Source organism: Cherax quadricarinatus, chromosome 12, assembly GCF_038502225.1.
Source record: "Cherax quadricarinatus isolate ZL_2023a chromosome 12, ASM3850222v1, whole genome shotgun sequence".
In the NCBI taxonomy this organism is placed as follows: Eukaryota; Metazoa; Arthropoda; class Malacostraca; order Decapoda; family Parastacidae; genus Cherax; species Cherax quadricarinatus.
Window position 1 is genome coordinate 27605061 of NC_091303.1, and position 17817 is coordinate 27622877.

General features: G+C 37.9%; 1 protein-coding gene across 3 annotated transcripts in view; it reads right to left on the reverse strand.

Moving 5' to 3' along the window:
- Positions 1-7006: 7006 nt before the first annotated feature.
- Positions 7007-17817, reverse strand: part of Frl (formin-like protein) — a 659403-nt gene continuing 648592 nt past the window's right edge. For 2 of the 3 annotated variants that reach the window (XM_070084296.1, XM_070084295.1), the window contains one exon: positions 10229-10585. In XM_070084296.1, coding sequence (XP_069940397.1) covers positions 10376-10585 — 210 coding nt within the window. In that variant the 3' untranslated portion in view covers positions 10229-10375. Of the gene's footprint in view, positions 10586-17817 lie in introns of all 3 variants that reach the window. The other variant, XM_070084297.1, reaches the window with a different exon arrangement.

The following is a 17817-nucleotide window of genomic DNA, read 5'->3' on the forward strand; positions in this document are numbered from 1 at the left end:
GAATGTATGCATAGATGCGACCGCACTGGCTGGCTTGAAAACATTGGCGCTGAGACCACACATGGGACGTGTCCTGGATGAATCACATAAGGCGAGTTTTTTATCGTGAGGCGAGGCAAAATTTTTGCATTCAAATGCTTCCTATGGCGGATTTAACGTAACGCGATACGTTCGTAAGGTGGGGGTCCACTGTAATTCTTTTACTAGTATGCTGGACTAGGACAGTACCACAACTGGAATTAAGAAATGTATATACTGTTACAAGGGAGTTACATATAAACAAGGAAAAGCCACTTCAGGATCCTTTAATGCTAATAAAAATACCACTTTAGGTACAAAGAACTTTGTTCAACATCCCTCGAGCTGTGCTGATGCCATGGTTTAAGGTAATAATACAAACAGAACTAAGTGCTGAACTCACAAGGGTCATACAGCGCTGCAAGGGTAGGATGTGCTAAAGATGTACTGTCAGATCAGAGACTAGCAAAGGTGTAGAGTATGCCAGAGGCAGAATCAGTATGGGTTGTGAAAGAGCAAAGACGGTGTAATCAAGTTGTCGCTGACCAAAAGTGTGTGTACTTGCTGGCAGACAGGACAGTATTAGGACATGGCAAACCGAAAATGAAACCAGACAATTCTCAAGAGTGGTGCTGGGCTCTTCTCCATGAGATACCCATGGGTGAGATGTGTGTCCAATATGAAGGTGGGAATGTAGGCTCCCAAACACGACAGTGATAAGACGAGAATCCTAAAAAAAGCTTGTTGAAATTAAACTTTTTATGAATTAACTCAGACCATTATTGTTGCCAACAGTTGTGAGGGTGCCTAGAGATCACAGCAAAAATAGTCCCAGATATGAAACATGGATTTCATGAACAGCTGACCATGAAGCAGTCCACTTGCTAGCTGCCCCGAACATGTGTGTCCAGGGAGGGACCCGGCAGAAAGTGATTTCAGTTTTTACTAGATTATCATCATGGGGGAACACTAAACCTGCAGGGATTATACAGCACCTGTGGAGAGGGGGGTATGAAAGACATCCAGGCTCATTTCAGGAGCACAGATCCAATTCCCTAGATCAAGACCCTCACCAGCATATAGAAACCTCCCTTGAAGGGTGTTTTTACTAGAAATGCAGAGCTACTAAAGTTGTATGTGAAGTAGGAGTTGGAAAGACTGAAACATTTTGATAGCTTGCAAAGCACTAAAAGGACTCTGACTCTTCGTGAATGTTGAGGTTGATGAATACAATATGTATAATAGATGAGAACTTCATATAGCTCAGCTGTTAAAATGCTAGCTGAGTTCAATAAATGGCCTCCTACAACACTGTCCGGAAACAATGTTCCAAACCCAACATTGTCAAGAGGATTTAGAACCAGCAGTGTATTATTATTATTATAATCAAAAAGAAGCACTAAGCCACAAGGGCTATACAGCAACCAGCAGTGTAAACTTCAATGGCATGAGAATGAGACTGCAAGTGGTCAAGAAAAAGGGAGTGAGAAACTACCAAAGATATATGAATTCATGCTTATGGCAGTGATGAAGAACAGATGAATCATCGGAACTTCCTAAGGAAGAAAAAAGCTAGATGCCAAATGAACAAAGGGGGTAAATGAAGAGAAGCCAATAGTGTGAATATGAAGAGAAAAAGGGTTGGAGTAAACAGAAACGGTGAGCTAATAACGAACTTCTACTAATGTCCATTATCCTGTATGTAGAAGGATTGTCAAGGTCATGAGACCAGTTAACCCTTTCAGGGTTGGTGCCGTACTAGTACGGCTTGTACGCCAAGGTTGGTGCCTTACTAGTACACATAAATTCTAGCGCCTTCAAATCTAGCGAGAGAAAGCTGGTAGGCCTACATATGAAAGAATGGGTCTATGTGGTCAGTGTGCACAGAATAAAAAAAATCCTGCAGCACACAGTGCACAATGAGAAAAAAAAAACTTTGACCGTGTTTTTGGTTTAAAACAGCGACTTTGCAGTGCATTTTCATATGCTATTTATGGTTGTATTCTAGTTTTCCTGGTCTCATTTTATAGAATGGAAGACATATTACAGAAATTGAGATGATTTTGATTGGTTTCCCCCCCAAAAAAAAGACCTTGAAATTGAGCTCAAAGTAGCAGAAATGTTCAATTTTTGCCAAAGCTCAGAAGTAAATAAATTATGCCATGTGCCCAATACACATCAACTGATGAGTCTAATATTCTTTTACGAGTGCGCTGATATTATTTATACAATTTCTACACTAATGCAGTAGACTGCATAACAGTAAATCTTCTATTTTTTGTGAGAATAAAAATTCAAAGTGGAAAGCAAAAGAAATGTAACAGAGGCCTGGGGACATGATTAATGAACAAAGGAAATGTTATTTTAGTGCCAGGAATGTCTGTCTTGTTTATTCTGGACCCTATTTGGAAATTAGCATCTTTTGAAATTTGTGTGAAATTAGCAAAATTGCCATTTTCTGATCACTTTGTTGGATAATTGAAATCGGTAAATGAGTGGTTTCTTGTACTCATTCGATAGAAAAAAATAGAGTTCTAGCGAAATGGTCATGATTTTTGCCGATTGGTACATTGGAATTGGCCGAAAATAGGGCTCAAAGTAGGCGAAATCACCGATGCGTAAACATAGTTGAGACCGCTAACTTTGCGAGAGCATAACTCTGTAAGTTTACCATCAAATTTCTTACTTTTGGTGTCATTATGATCGGGAAAAGATTCTCTATCATTTCATAAGATTTTTTTTTTTTTTTTTCAAAAAAATTCCGACCCTGAGAACAAGTTTAAGAGAGGGCCTGCCGACCCTGAAAGGGTTAAAATACTGAAGACAGACTGTAAGCATCAGAGAGACACAGATAGACAGACACACACACACAAATGCAATGTATACCAAAATAAGAAAACACATTCACCATGATTTACTCAATTTCTGTTTTTCTAGGAGAGAGAGAAGCAAGAGAAAGAGAGAGAGAAGCAAGAGAGAGAGAAGTAAGAGAGAGAGAAGCAAGAGAGAGAGAAGCAAGAGAGAGAGAAGTAAGAGAGAGAGAAGTAAGAGAGAGAGAAGTAAGAGAGAGAGAGAGAGAGAGACCTACATCCCAGCAGCTGCCTTGGTGCCCTACCTCTCTCAAAGGCATGCACCTTACACACCCACCACCTCAAGCTGAACACATCATGAGTAGACAGTCTATCAGCATCCTGTTGGCCAACATTAGAGATTTAATTACTAATGTTGGTGAGCTCACACACAGTTTTGTGAACACTCGACGTCCCAACCTGATAGCTGTTGTTGAAACATTTTTGGATGACAGGACTCCAGAAAATTTTGCAAGAATTGCTGGCTACACCTCATGAGATGAAAAGAGATAGGCAAGGACAAGGAGATGGTGTTACTTTGTGCTTCTCTAAAAGTGTTCATGCCCAGCACATTGATGTTGTCATCCCTACTCATCTTGAAATGATGTTCTTCAAGTTTTGCATAAACACTAGTACTTCTGTACCAGTATATGCAATATACAGACCTCAGTGGCAATATGCAGACCCCATCAACTTCCTAATGGAAAATGTGGACTCCCTTCTGCTCCAACACAACTGTCAACATATCACAATTGTTAGTGACCTCAACCAACATCTTATACAGAGTAACTTTGATGACCTTCTTGTAGTGTTTGACATGAGAAACTTTGTGGATTTCCCTACTCACATCTCTGGCTCCTCCAATGACCTAGTAGTGAGTGATCTGGCAGAAGGAATAGTCACTTGTCAACCCCCTGACTATGTTGGATCGTCTGACCACAAGGCTGTTTTTATGACATTTAAGATCCCAACAGAACAAGGTGAGGAGTCCACATGCACAACCTGACTATGGGTGTGAGTTAATTGGCCATCCCTTTGCTCTGAGCTCACCACCACCGATTTGAATGCTCTTCTCCAAGGGGATGTTGATGACCAAGTGAAAGCCTTCACTGGACACATCCTTAATCTACAACAAGAACACCTCCCTCACTGGCAGTATGTGATGAAGCCTACATATCAGCCTTGGCTTGGCTTTCGATGTAAAGAGGCTGCTACTGCTAAGTACAAAGCATGGCGAAGGTATAACAGACACCCTACCACCTATAACAGGAACTTGCACAGGCAAACCTGTAGGCATATGGGTTAAGTTCAAAAGTGAGTCATCACTAAATGGGAGGTGGACACAAAAGAAAGCTAGCATCAGGTAGAGTAGGCTCCAAAATCTGGTGGTCCCTGATCAAGGACAGACAAGGTTATCTGCCTGATGAACTCATTCCACTTTTAAATCAACAGGATGGGACCACCTCTCCCAGTAGTCAAGAGAAAGCAAACCTCTTTGCTGAACACTTTGCTACCAAAATCCAAGTTCCTGATCCAGCAAGGGACCCTCCTTGGCTAGCTGCAAGAACTGTGTCAAAACTGTCAGTGGTGACAATAAGGCAGGAGGTGCATTTCCTTCTTAAATCACTTGATCAAGAAGTCTGTGGGCCCAGACAAGTTGAGCCCAAGATTGCTGAGATGATGTGCAGACCAGCTAGCAGCACCTCTAACTCACATCTTTCAGCACTGCCTAGTACAGGGTAAATGGCCCTCTCTGTGGAAAGAGGCAAATGTAGTCCCTGTTCACAATTATTATAATAAAAAAGAAGTGCTAAACCACAAGGGCTATACAGTGCCTGTTCACAAAAAGAAGAGCAGAGCAGAAATCAGCAACTACAGACCAGTGTCACTCCTGTCAATCACTAGCAAGATCCTTGAGACAATAATCTCAAGACAAATGAGAGAGCTTTTTGACTACCACTCACTACTCTGTGACAGTCAATATGGCTTCAGGAAAAGTTACTCTGTTGCTGATCTGTTGTTAAACCTCTCCACTAAATAGCACCAGTCACTGGATGAATCCAAAGTCAGCTGTTGTGGTAGCATTGCACATTGCTGGTGCTTTTGACTGAGTGTGGCACCAGGGCCTCTTGGCAAAACTGCAAGCACTGGGAATTGCAGGCTCTATGCTACATCTCCTCAGTGATTATCTTCATGGTAGATCTCTAAGGGTAGTTCTCAATGGAACAGAATCAAAAAGACATCCTATTGGGGCAAGTGTTCCACAAGGAAGTGTGCTGAGACCACTGTTATGGAATGTCTACTTCAATGACCTCCTTCATCTTGTCCCAGAATCCCATGCATATGCAGATGACTGTACACTGACATTCACTTATCCAAGAGAAGAAATGCCAGCTACTCTAAGCTACATCAATCACTAGTTAAGAGCTATATCAGCTTGGGGAAATAGATCTCAAGTAACATTTGCACCTGAGAAAATGCAAATGATAATGGTCTCTAGGCACCATGATGGTAATGCCAGTGCAGTAGTAAGGATGAATGAGATGTTGTTGGTACCTGGGGAAGAAGTTGATATCCTTGAGGTGAAATTTGAGTCCAAGCTGACCATGAAGAACCACACTGTAATTATTACTATTATTATAATCAAGGGGGAAGCGCTAAACCCGGAGGATTATACAGCGCCTGGGGGGGGGGGGATGTGGAAGGCATTCAGGCTTAATTCGGGGAACTGGAGCACAGATCCAATTCCCTAAATCAAGAGCCCCTCACCAACATCAAGGAACCTTCCTTGAGGGGAACCACACTGTAAATCTTGCGAACAAGGCAACACTTTGCTGTATCTCACATCTGCTTGACAGTAGGGGTTGCAAGATTCTATATGAGGCACAAGTACACTCACACCTTGAGTATGCTCCACTTTCTTGGTTTGCCTGCTCCCCCTTTGCGACTGCTTGACAGAGAACAGAGCTAGAAGTCTCATCTCTCGCCTGGACCCATCCTGGATAGATCTGTCATTTCAGCAGAGCCTTCAACACAGGAGGAATGTGGGTGGCCTTACTGTTATGTACAAGGCCAATAATGTCAAAGTACCACACTTGGTTCCACTTCGAGGACAGCGTAAATTAAGCTTCTATACCACAAGACGGGCAGAAAGCAGCAGCTTCACTCTGGCTGTACCCTACTCCAGAACATCACTTCATCTGAGATCATTTGTCCCCAGGATGACTCGAGTATGGAACACATTCATACAGCATTATGATGTCAACGAGATAAAGTCAGTTGATCAAATGAAAATGCTGGCCCACAGATGGCTCCAACTTCATCCTGTTTCCCACTTGTATGTTTCATAATAATAAAAATGCTTTCAAATGAACTGATGTAGGTAACAGCTCTTAGCTTGTCAATAAAGTTAGGAATCCTTAACCTGTAAATAGCTTGTCAATAAAGCTAGGGATCCTTAACCTATCTTTTTCAAACCCTATGTTAAAAAAAGAGAAAGAGAGAGAGAGAGAGAGAGGAAGGAAGGAGGAGGAGGAAGAGAAAGAGAGGAGAAGAAAGGGAGGAGGAGAAAGAGAAGTGAGAGGAAAGAGAATGAGAAAAGAGAGAGAAGCAAGAGAGGAAAGTGAGAGAGGATAGGAGAGAGAAGTGAGAGAGGAGATAGTGGGGTGAGAGACAGGAGGAGAGGGAGAGAGAAAAAAAAGGAGAATATTAAGTGGGGGGGGGTATAGTGGTAGGGGGTGTTGCAGTAGAAAGGAAATGTAAGGGTAAAGGTAAGGAAAGACCAACATCACCAATCTGCAGACTAAAACCTACAAACTGCAAGTTTAGACACTGAATACATAAGTAAACTGTCACATAACCCTGCAATCAAACTACCTTGATTCAGAGGGGGCAAACAATGACCCTCCAATTTTGCCTTTATTCACCTAACAAAAGGTTAGGTGAATGAGAACCACAGAAGTCTTCATACTATATGCACGGGACAGCATTTAGCTAAGCCTTCACAAGTCCTCACCAGTGTGACCTCAGGCATTACTGAATACCATATCCCCAGCCACAGAAAGGAACTCAAAAATGATAAATGTTTTACAGTGATAGAAGAGGTATGCCAATAATAAACATAGGTGTAATAACAACACTTATACATCTTCCATTTATTGATGTATTTAACAGGAAATAAATCCATAAAATGTGTGCCAGTCACTGCTCTAATTCTTTAAATTTTGTGTGTATCTTTCACAAGCATCCAACTTGAGTGGTCAGAACTATTAGTCTTGTGAAAGAGAACATTCACTGTACTATATGCCATACACTACATTCTCATATATAAAGTCACTGTACTGCATGTCATACACTACATTTATTATCAGATAGAAAATTATCATAGTATGCAGTACTGTCCTATCATAATATAAATTTTTCAAAATGTATAAAACACTATAAAGTTTGCAAAGTTTATGAAAAATATTTACAGAGTATTTCTAAGAATCTCTTGGACTCCTCATTTACAAATATATGTACAATTATTTACACTTTCTTAAAATATAAGGCCTTATTAGGAAGCTTAGGAATCATCTACAACACCTGACTGAATATACGAATTAAAATATTTTTACAATCCAGACTAGACCATAACAAAAGTGATTGCCACATACATCACATTTAGAAGATGAACTGCAAAATCCACTTTAGCATAAAGTAAGAAACTGAATCATTACCTATTTTGTATAACTGATTATACAGAGCAACATTTGTAATTATACATTTCCTTTTCACTAATTGTGTACATTTTCACACAGACACTTTCAGTTATTATATTATGAATCTAATGCAATGGGCAAATATCAAAAAGCAAAGTGACTGGACAGATAAAAGTAAATTTATATCATGTAAAGCTATAGGATATTTGGAAAATCTATATATATATTTCCTGCTCTCAGGTATTGTGCAAACTTGTTTCAGATAGTTAGCAGAGTAGGTGATTCAAAATATTGTTAACTACTGTTATTTTTTAAGTAAGCATATCATTAGGCCTACGCACTGTAACAGTAATGCCCAGCAATATGGAAAATCAATGAACAAAAATTAGTATAAAAATACAGACACACCTTTACCAAAACATCACCAATGTATTTATCACACTGAGTCAAGTTTATAATTCATTCCATACATAAATAGACAAAAAAATTAACAGTTCAGTAAGAATCCTAAACAGGAATTTATGACAAAATTTACCAATTAACACATTCCATGGTGACATACATTTTATTTCATCCACTTACATATGCACAGCATGAAAGAACAAAGTAGGAGACAGAGGTAGCACAGGAGTTCAGATAGAGATATAATAGGGCTCTCAATCATGCCAGTCACAAAAGAGGGGAGTGCAAGTGCTAGAGCTTACCTCTCCCATAACAAACTCAAATAAGTAATTACCATTACAAATCTGCATAAAAATTACATTTTCTTGTAATTTGTTATTCAAATGAATCTCGGTTAGTAAAATTACCTTGTAAGACAGACCTTCATATTAAGGTACAGGAGGGTCCCATGTATTTGACACCCTCTTTTTTGTTAGCTTTCAACTGAGTCATTCTTCATTGTGTTCGGTGCTTTTACCATTTTTCACATAACAGTTGTGTAAGGGAAGGGCGACTGGCACCATATTTTAAGGTAAGTTTTGTATGTACTGTGTATTTATTTTACTTTTTTTTATATTTTGTTATGCATAGCTGTACTGAGAATTTAATTAATGATGGCGTAAACACGTTGCATTTTAGATGCATTTGATAATGCAAAAACTGCTCTTTTCCACCTGCTGGCAAGTTTCACTTACCACACTGGGTTGGGAAGCCAAGAGTTGTACAAACGGGGCCCTCCTGTATTCTACAAATATAAGTTTTATAGCAAAATACACAAGCCAAAAACCAATAGTGAAGAGCTTTATTTAAATTTTTAAATAAAAATAAAAATTTATAAGCATCACTGGAAGAAGAAAAATGTATAATTTTGCAGCTTTTGGTAGACTGATGATATTCATGAACTGTAAAAAATTCTTGAAATTATATCCTAATAAAAAAATTATTTAAGGTGGTACTTAATAGATATATTTTATTGCAAACATCTTATATTTTAGCACTTTAACAAATTAGCTGAATGATGTGTGTCAAGGCCATATACTATATTTGGTTATTACGGTACATACAATTCTCTTACAAGTGCCTAGTATATCCTCCATAGCCTATGCACTCATTCATATAAAAATCAGACTACTGCATCATGGAACACTAGAATAAATATAATATTACAAATATAGCCATCAGATCTAACAAACAATTTTTCATTACTTTGAAGAAACAAAGTGAAGCACTTGGTAAGTGTTTTCAACCTCAGCTGCACTTACCAAGTGAAATGTATATGGACTTTCAAAATTGCTGACAAGTCAACTTTAAATGCTTGTTTCTTAGAATGAAAGTCCTTTACATTTAAAAATATACTATCAAAATACTGATTTTTCCTTTACTTATAACAGCAGTATGAACACAAGATTTCATAATAAAGCACACAAGATTTTTTTTAAGGATGCAATTTAATTCTTGAATCAGATCTACTGGCCATCTTTCATGGACATGAATTTTCAAATTATAATTGATGCCATATTTTGATAAAAAGTATTTAAAAAAATCAATATTACAGGTTTTGTTTTTGCTTTGTGCTTTTCTGCAAGTAAATGACCCCACACAGCTCTCTCTCTCTCTCTCTCTCTCTCTTCATTTATAATAGTAATAATAATATACACTCCCTATGAATATTTCTTCCTATGTACAAAATCGTATACAAGACGATTAAAAAGTTACATTTATAGGTACTACAATAGTTTTTTATTTCAGTAACCATTGAAACTGATACTAAATAATGTGAAGAAGACAGTACAGTAGCAGATTCAGAATGCACACAGCATATTGTTAAACAAGTGAACCATCTATAAATGCAATTTTTTTTAATCATTGTATAATATATATAAAGCATGAAATATAATTTGCATTATAAATCAGTTTATGAAGATGGAATGCTAGATAATGTCTAATGAGAAGTAACCATCCATACATATATAACACTAGACTTCTCATTTCTAAGGTTTCAAGTTCTAAGATCTGAAAATAAGTGGAAAGCTTGAAAGCCCTTATAAAAATTATACAAAACTAGTAAAACTGGATTAGCAGTGCTACAGTCTTCTTTTAATTTAGGTTTTTATATACAGGTATTTGGTTCAGGGTTCTTATGGAATAACCCACACATCATACAGTGACAGCCAATATCCATATCAAGATATTAAATCCCCCATTTCATTACTAGTCATACTGAAGTGCCACAAAGAAAGTAGCTTAATGTGCGTTTTTTTGTAAAATGGATATTGCCAGTCACTGCAGTTATATTTCTATGAGAAAGTCAAATTTATTAATGGAAAAGTTTGTGCAGTGTAATCACAAAACAGTTCTGTATATCATTTAAAACTCCATTTCGTCAAGGGTGCGAGACAGCCTAACATTTTCATTCCTTTTGCGCTGACTTCTGCGAACAGCATCAGCACGTCTGTAGGGCTCATTTTTCAGCCCAATTAGGATATCCTCTAATGCTCCATGATAAACATCCTCTTGAGAAAGAAGACGCTTGTCTGCAACCACACCACGAGCTTTCATTTCACTCATTATTGCCTCCTGAAATAAAGGGAAATTAAGACTTAGAAAACATTTAATTTTATTTAAATGCATAAAAATCTGAAGCTAATGTAAGAAAAATATTATTTTATACTTCACAACAGCATAAGTACAGTAGTGCAACAAGATTTTATTTTTTAATTCCTAATATTCAAATTTTAAGGAACTTGGACAAAAACTGGCCATAATGAATAAAATATTAAACTCTAGCAGCACTTGCAGTTTGGTTAACATTAAGGTAATCCTTCAGCACTATTAATCACCCTGGTGTTTAATACCTGTGGAAAAAAAGAATGAAACACCTGAAACATTTTATACATTAAGAGAAGTTTTGCCCACTGGGGGTATTATCAATCCAATACAGAGCATGGAAAAAAAACAGAATATTTATAGCATACAGGTAAGGTGAATTAGGTGGAGCCAAGTGTCTGTGCACAAGTCACCTGTTCACGTAACATGTGGTAGGGCAGAATGTTTAGCATGAGCACCTAACATACTAAAACTTCCAGAGTTGTGAACTGCCATGTCAGATAGAAATACAGTAGGGCCCCACTTATATGACAGGTTAGGTTCCAGGCTAACGCCGTAAAGTGGAAATCTCCGTAAAGTTTACACTAACATATATTAAGTTAGCAATAGAACTAGGCATTAAAAAACAATAAAAAAGTAAAATACATATGCAGTGGTCACTCGTTTTTCGTAATTAATCCGTTCCTGGAGGAGCTACTATAAACGAAATTTACGATTTGCGAATCAATTTTCCCCATAAGAAATAATGTAAATACAATTAATCCGTTCCTGACACCCAGAAGTATTAAAACAAAAAAAAATTTTACATGAAATATACATGTAGTACATAAACAATACAATGGGAAATGATGAATGAAACATTAACAGCATAACACTTACCTTTATTGGAGATTCTTCTTAGTGTATGGGAGACTGGAGGAGGAGAGAGATTGGATTATTTACAGTTTGGAAGGGGAATCCCCTTCCAGCAACACCTCAGGTACCAATTGCTTCTATCTCTGGGGTTGCTTCTCTTCTCTGTTTCTTAATGCCACTAGGACCACCTTGAGAGTCACTCTAGTCCTGTCTCGCAAAGTAACTGTGGAGAGCGCTCTGTTTCTGGCGTCTCTTTAACACTTCCCTAAAATGGCCCAAGACTTTGTCACTGTACATACTTCTCACCTTCTTTACTACAGGAGCTTTCTTTGGAGCCATGGTAGCTTATTTAGTACTTGCAAGCACTAAAATGAGTGGAATATTATGAAATATTTCGTAGGAGCACTTGAGTGGACCTTCACTCACTGGTAAACAATGCCAGACTGGCTGGGTAGGGAGGCCGCCCCGGCTCTCACCGTGCGTACGCGTCCCGGACGAACTACTATTCGCGAGTCAACCTATGAAAAGTGAGTCCATGTTTATACGAAAATACCCCTATGATTGGCGAAATTTACGATTGCCGAGAACTACGAAAAGCGAGGGACTACTGTACAGTGTACCCCCAGTTCGCGATGCTATCGGTATCTAATAAATCTGGTAGCCGATGCATTATATCGCCAAAAATTTGCCTCGGTTCCAGTTACAAAACCCGGTATGCGATGCGATTCGTACGAGACGTGTCCACGTGTGGCCTGAACTGCGCCGTGTGTGTCAGTGTTTACAAGCCAGCCAGTGTGTGCGCATCTAAGGATACATTTGGTACATTCCATATTATCTATATTATCACTGTTTTTGGTGCTTGTTTCTGCAAAATAAGTCACCATGGGCCCCAAGAAAGCTTCTAGTGCCAACCCTTTGAGACCAAGGGTGCTAATGACTATTGAAATGAAGAAAGAGATAATTGCAAGGTATAAAAGTGGAGTGCGTGTGTCGGAGCTGGTCAGGTTGTATAGTAAACCCCAATCAACCATCTTTACTATAGTGAGCAGGAAAACGGCAATCAAGGAAGCTGTTCTTGCAAAAAATGCAACTGTGATTATGAAACAGTGACTGCAAGTGTTAGGAAATGTTGAGAGACTGTTATTGATGTGAATAAATGAAAAACAGATAGCAGGAGATAGCATATCTCAAGCAATCATTTGTGAAAAGGCTAGGCAGTTGCATGACGATTTGGTAAAGAAATTGCCTGCAACTAGTGGTGATGTGAGTGAATTTAAGGCCAGCAAAGGTTGGTTTGAAAGATTTAAGAATCGTAGTGGCATACATAGTATGATTAGGCATGGTGAGGCTGCCAGTTCAGACCAAAAAGCAGCTGAAAAATATGTGAAAGAATTCAAGGATTACATAGACACTGAAGACTTGAAACCTGAACAAGCGTTTAATTGCGACGAAACATGCCTGTTTTGGAAGAAATTGCCAAGCAGGACCTACATTACTCAGGAGGAAAAGGCACTCCCAGGACATAAGCCTATGAAAGACAGGCTTACTCTTCTGAAGTGTGCCAATGCTAGTGGTGATTGCAAAGTGAAGCCTTTATTGGTGTATCACTCAGAAACTCCCAGTGTGTTCAGGCAAAAGAATATCCTCAAGGCTAATTTGTGTGCTGTGGAGGGCAAACAGTAAGGCATGGGTCACTAGGGACTTTTTCTATGACTGGTTACACCATGCATTTGCCCCCAATGTGAAAAATTACCTAATTAAAAGAAATTAGACCTTAAGTGCCTCCTGGTATTAGACAATGCCCCTGGTCATCCTACAGACTTGGCAGAGCGACTTTCTGGGGACATGAGCTTCATTAAGGTCAAGTTTTTGCCTCCTAATACCACTCCTCTCCTGCAGCCCATGGACCAGCAGGTCATTTCCAACTTCAAGAAACTGTACACAAAAGCTGTGTTTGAAAGGTGCTTTGAAGTGACCACAGATACTCTATTGACTCTAAAGAAGTTTTGGAAGGATCACTTTAATATCCTCAACTGTGTAAACCTTATAGGTAAGGCTTGGGAGGGAGTGACTAAGAGGACCTTGAACTCTGCCTGGAAAAAACTGGCCAGAATGTGTAGACAAAAGGGATTTTGAAGGGTTTGAGGCTAACCCTGAGAAGCCTATGCCAGTTGAGGAATCCATTGTGGCATTGGGGAAGTCCTTGGGGTTGGAGGTTAGTGGGGAGGATGTGGAAGAGTTGATGGAGGAGGACAATGAAGAACTAACCACTGATGAGCTGCTAGATCATCTTCAACAGCAAGAGGCCAGACCTGAGGAAACTGCTTCGGAGGGGGGGATGGGTAAAGTGAAGAAGTTGCCTACTTCAAGGAGTAGGGAAATGTGTGCAAAGTGGCTTGAAGTGCAAAGCTTTTTTGATGAAAATCACCCTCAGACAGCTACTGCAAGCCGTGTTGGCAACCAGTACAATGACACTGTTGTGAACCACTTTAGGAAAGTCATAAAGGAACGAGAGGTACAGGCCTCTATGGACAGATATGCTGTGCGGCAGAAGTCCAGTGGCATTAAAAGAAGAAGGGAAGTAACCCCGGAAGAGGACTTGCTACCTCAAGTCCTAATGGAGGGTGATTCCCCTTCTAAACAATAGGTTCAACACTCTCCCCTCCCCCCCCCCATCAATCATCACCAGATCTTCATTAAAGGTAAGTGTCAATTATTCTATTGTTATTGTTGTTATTGTAATTATTCTATTGCATTAAACTTAATATTTCATGTGGTAAAAGTTTTTTTTTTTCATACTTTTGGGTGTCTTGCATGGATTAATTTGATTTCTATTATTTCTTATGGGGAAAACTGATTCGCTTTCCAATAATTTTGGTTTACGATGAGCTCTCACGAACGGATTAATATCGCGAACCGGGGGTCCACTGTATAGCACACTCATTACTTACCTTAAAATATTTGTAGTCTTAATCTAGGGTGAGATGAGTAGTATTTATTGTAAGAAATCAAGTGTGGTATGTATGGTAGCCAGCCAAGCTACCATACCAGGCCAACCCACCCACACACAATATTCTATGACATTTAAGCATCAAAGAGCTATAAAATTCATATACAGTTCACTCATTACTTAACAAATTTGTAGTCTTAATGTAGGGTCAGAGGTGAGTAAATGAGATAAAATGAATAAATGAGAGAGAGAGAGAGAGATAATAGATAGATAATAGATAGATAGATAGATAATAGATAGATAATAGATAGATAGATAGAGAGAGAGAGAGAGAAAATGAGTACATGAGAGAGGACACTTGCAGAGTTACGTAAACAAATCAGGCGAATGCCAGTTTTTTTAACCCTTTCAGGGTCCAAGGCCCAAATCTGGAGTCACGCACCAGTGTCCAAGAATTTAAAAAAAAAAAATTTGTTATTTTTTCTTATGAAATCGTAGAGAATCTTTTTGTGAAGGTAATAAAACAAAAAGTACGAAATTTGGTGGAAAATTGACGAAATTATGCTCTCGCGAATTTTGATGTGTCAGCGATATTTACGAATCGGCGATTTTGCCGACTTTGACTCCCATTTTAGGCCAATTACATTATTCCAATCAACCAAATTCTTAGCTATTTCACTAGTATTACTTCTATTCTATCGATTGAGCACAAGAAATCGCCAAGTCAACTGTTTCAACTACAAAATAAAGTGATCGGAAATTGTTAATTTGGCCAATTTAATACAAAGTTCAAAATATTCCAATTTCAAAATAGGGTCCAGAATAAACAATGTAGGTATTCCTGGCACTAAACTAACATTTCCTCTGTTCATTAGTTATGTTTTGAGGCTTTACAAATAAATTCCATTTTGATTTTTTATTCACATAATGAATTTTTATTCACACCAAAAAATAGAAGATTTACTGTTATGCAATACTGTAATAATTGTATAAATATCATCACCATATTTGTGAATGTATATTAGACCCACCAGCTGACGTGTATTAGACGTGTGAGGTCGTTTGTTTACTCTTGAATATCGGCAAAAATTTAACATTTCCGCTACTTTGAGCTCAGTTTCAAGCCATTTCCAGTGCTAAAACCAATCAAAATCATCTCTATTTCTGTAATATGTCTTCCATTCTATCAAATGAGACCAAGAAATCGCAAATACAACTATAAAAAACATACGAAAAAACACTGCAAAGTTGCTGTTTTAATCGAAAAATCATGATTTCAGTTTTTTTCTCTCATTATACACAGTGTGCTGCAGGATCTGTTTTATGTGGTGCACACATACCACATAGATGTATTCTCTCATATCTAGGCCCAAATGTACCACTCACAGTTTATCAGAGTGAGCTGAGCTCATGGCGTAGATCTACGGTTTGGACACTCACCGTAAAGCCGTAGATCTACGGGACGGACCCTGAAAGGGTTAAACAAACCAGGTGGACACATTTGGTTTGTGTACAAGTTACATTGTGTACAAGTTCCCTCTACGTTGATACAGTAGAATAAATAAAGAGGAACACTAGCGTTCTCGTGTAACACCATTTTTAGAAGAAATGACGGTCTGAGTGAAGGCATATGAAGGGAATAATTTTTTACAGTTATGCCCAGTAACACATTTTCTCCGATGTTGGACTAGAGAAAATGTTATTCTTGCCGTCACTCTTACACGTTGTCTGGCTACCACATCTCATATTTATGTTTATTTATTCTACTGTGGAGTGTATTTATCATCTTTATATGTTATGTATTGTGTTCATTATATAATTTTGAAAAAATATCATAGATGGCTTAATGAAATTGTGTATATTAACGTAATATATGACATTTAATGAGACTCAGTGATTATTATTATTATTATTATTACTAATATGGCATCACTCGTGCAAGTCGTCTGACTACCACATCTCATATTTATGTTTATTTATTCGACTGTGGGGTGTATTTATCATCTTTATATATTATGTATTGTGTGTATTATATAATTTTGAAAAAAATATCATAGATGGATTAATGAAAATGTGTATATTAACGTAATATACATTTAATGAGACTCAGTGATTATTATTGAGTACAGTATTATTATTATCATTACGAATATGGCATCTCGAGACATAAGACACTCTTACTGATTTTAATGTGTACCTGCATGCCAGCACAGTGTGTGAGCATATTTAGGTACAGGTATACATAAGTATAATTATCAGAGTATATATAAAATATGAAATAACTTTTAAAAACAGTTGAAATTCTGGAGTTTCCAAACATAATGGAGAGACATAAAGCTTACGGAGCTCATGGAGACTGTAAACAAACCGGGTGGGGCACGGTGACCGTATTAATAAGTCAGGTGGGGGGAGCCATATAGAGAGTTTTGGTCATAATTTGAAATGATCGTATTAGCGGAACACCGTAAAGCGGGGCCCTACTGTAAATGGTATAAAATACCAAGACAAACCCAAATCCTGAGGTGTCTCCTGGTGTCAAAAAAAAAAAAAAAGATTTCTTATGGAATGATAAAGAATCTTTTCCCGATTGTAATGACACCAAAAGAATGAAATTTGATGGAAACTGATGGAATTAAGCTTTCGTAAAGTTAGCGACCTCGGCGATATTTACAAATCGGCGATTTTGCCCACTTTGAGCCCTATTTTTGGCTAATTCCATTGTTCCAGTCAACCAAACTCATAGCTATTTCTTTAGAACTCCATTTTTTCTATCGAGTGAGTACAAGAAACTGCCCATCTACCAATTTCAACTACCCAATAATGTGGTCAGAAATTTGCAATTTGGCCAATTTCACAAAAATATAAAAATATGACAATTTCAAAATAGGGTCCAGAATGAACAATGCAGGCACTCCTGGCTCTAAAATAACATTTTCTTTGTTCATCAGTCATATTTCCAGGCCCCTCTGATATTACTCTTGCTTTCTATTTTGAATTTTTATTCAAACAAAAAATAGAAGATTTACTGTTATGCAGACTACTGCAATATTTTAATAATTGTATAAATAATGTCAACCCATTCATGACTGCATATTAGAATGGCTACTTGGACATTTATTGGAAAATGACATCATTTGTTTACTTTTGAACATCAGCAAAAATAAAACATTTCCCCTACTTTGAACTCCATTTCAAGGTTCTTTTCATAGTAAAACCAATCAAAATCACCACTATTTCTATAATATGTTTTCCATTCTATCAAATGAGACCAAGAAAATGAGAATACAACCATAAATACTATATGAAAATAGACCACAAAGTCGGCATTTTAATTAAAAAAAAGAAAAAAAGGTCGGAGTTTTTTTTTATTATGCACTGCGTGCTGCAGGATTTTTTT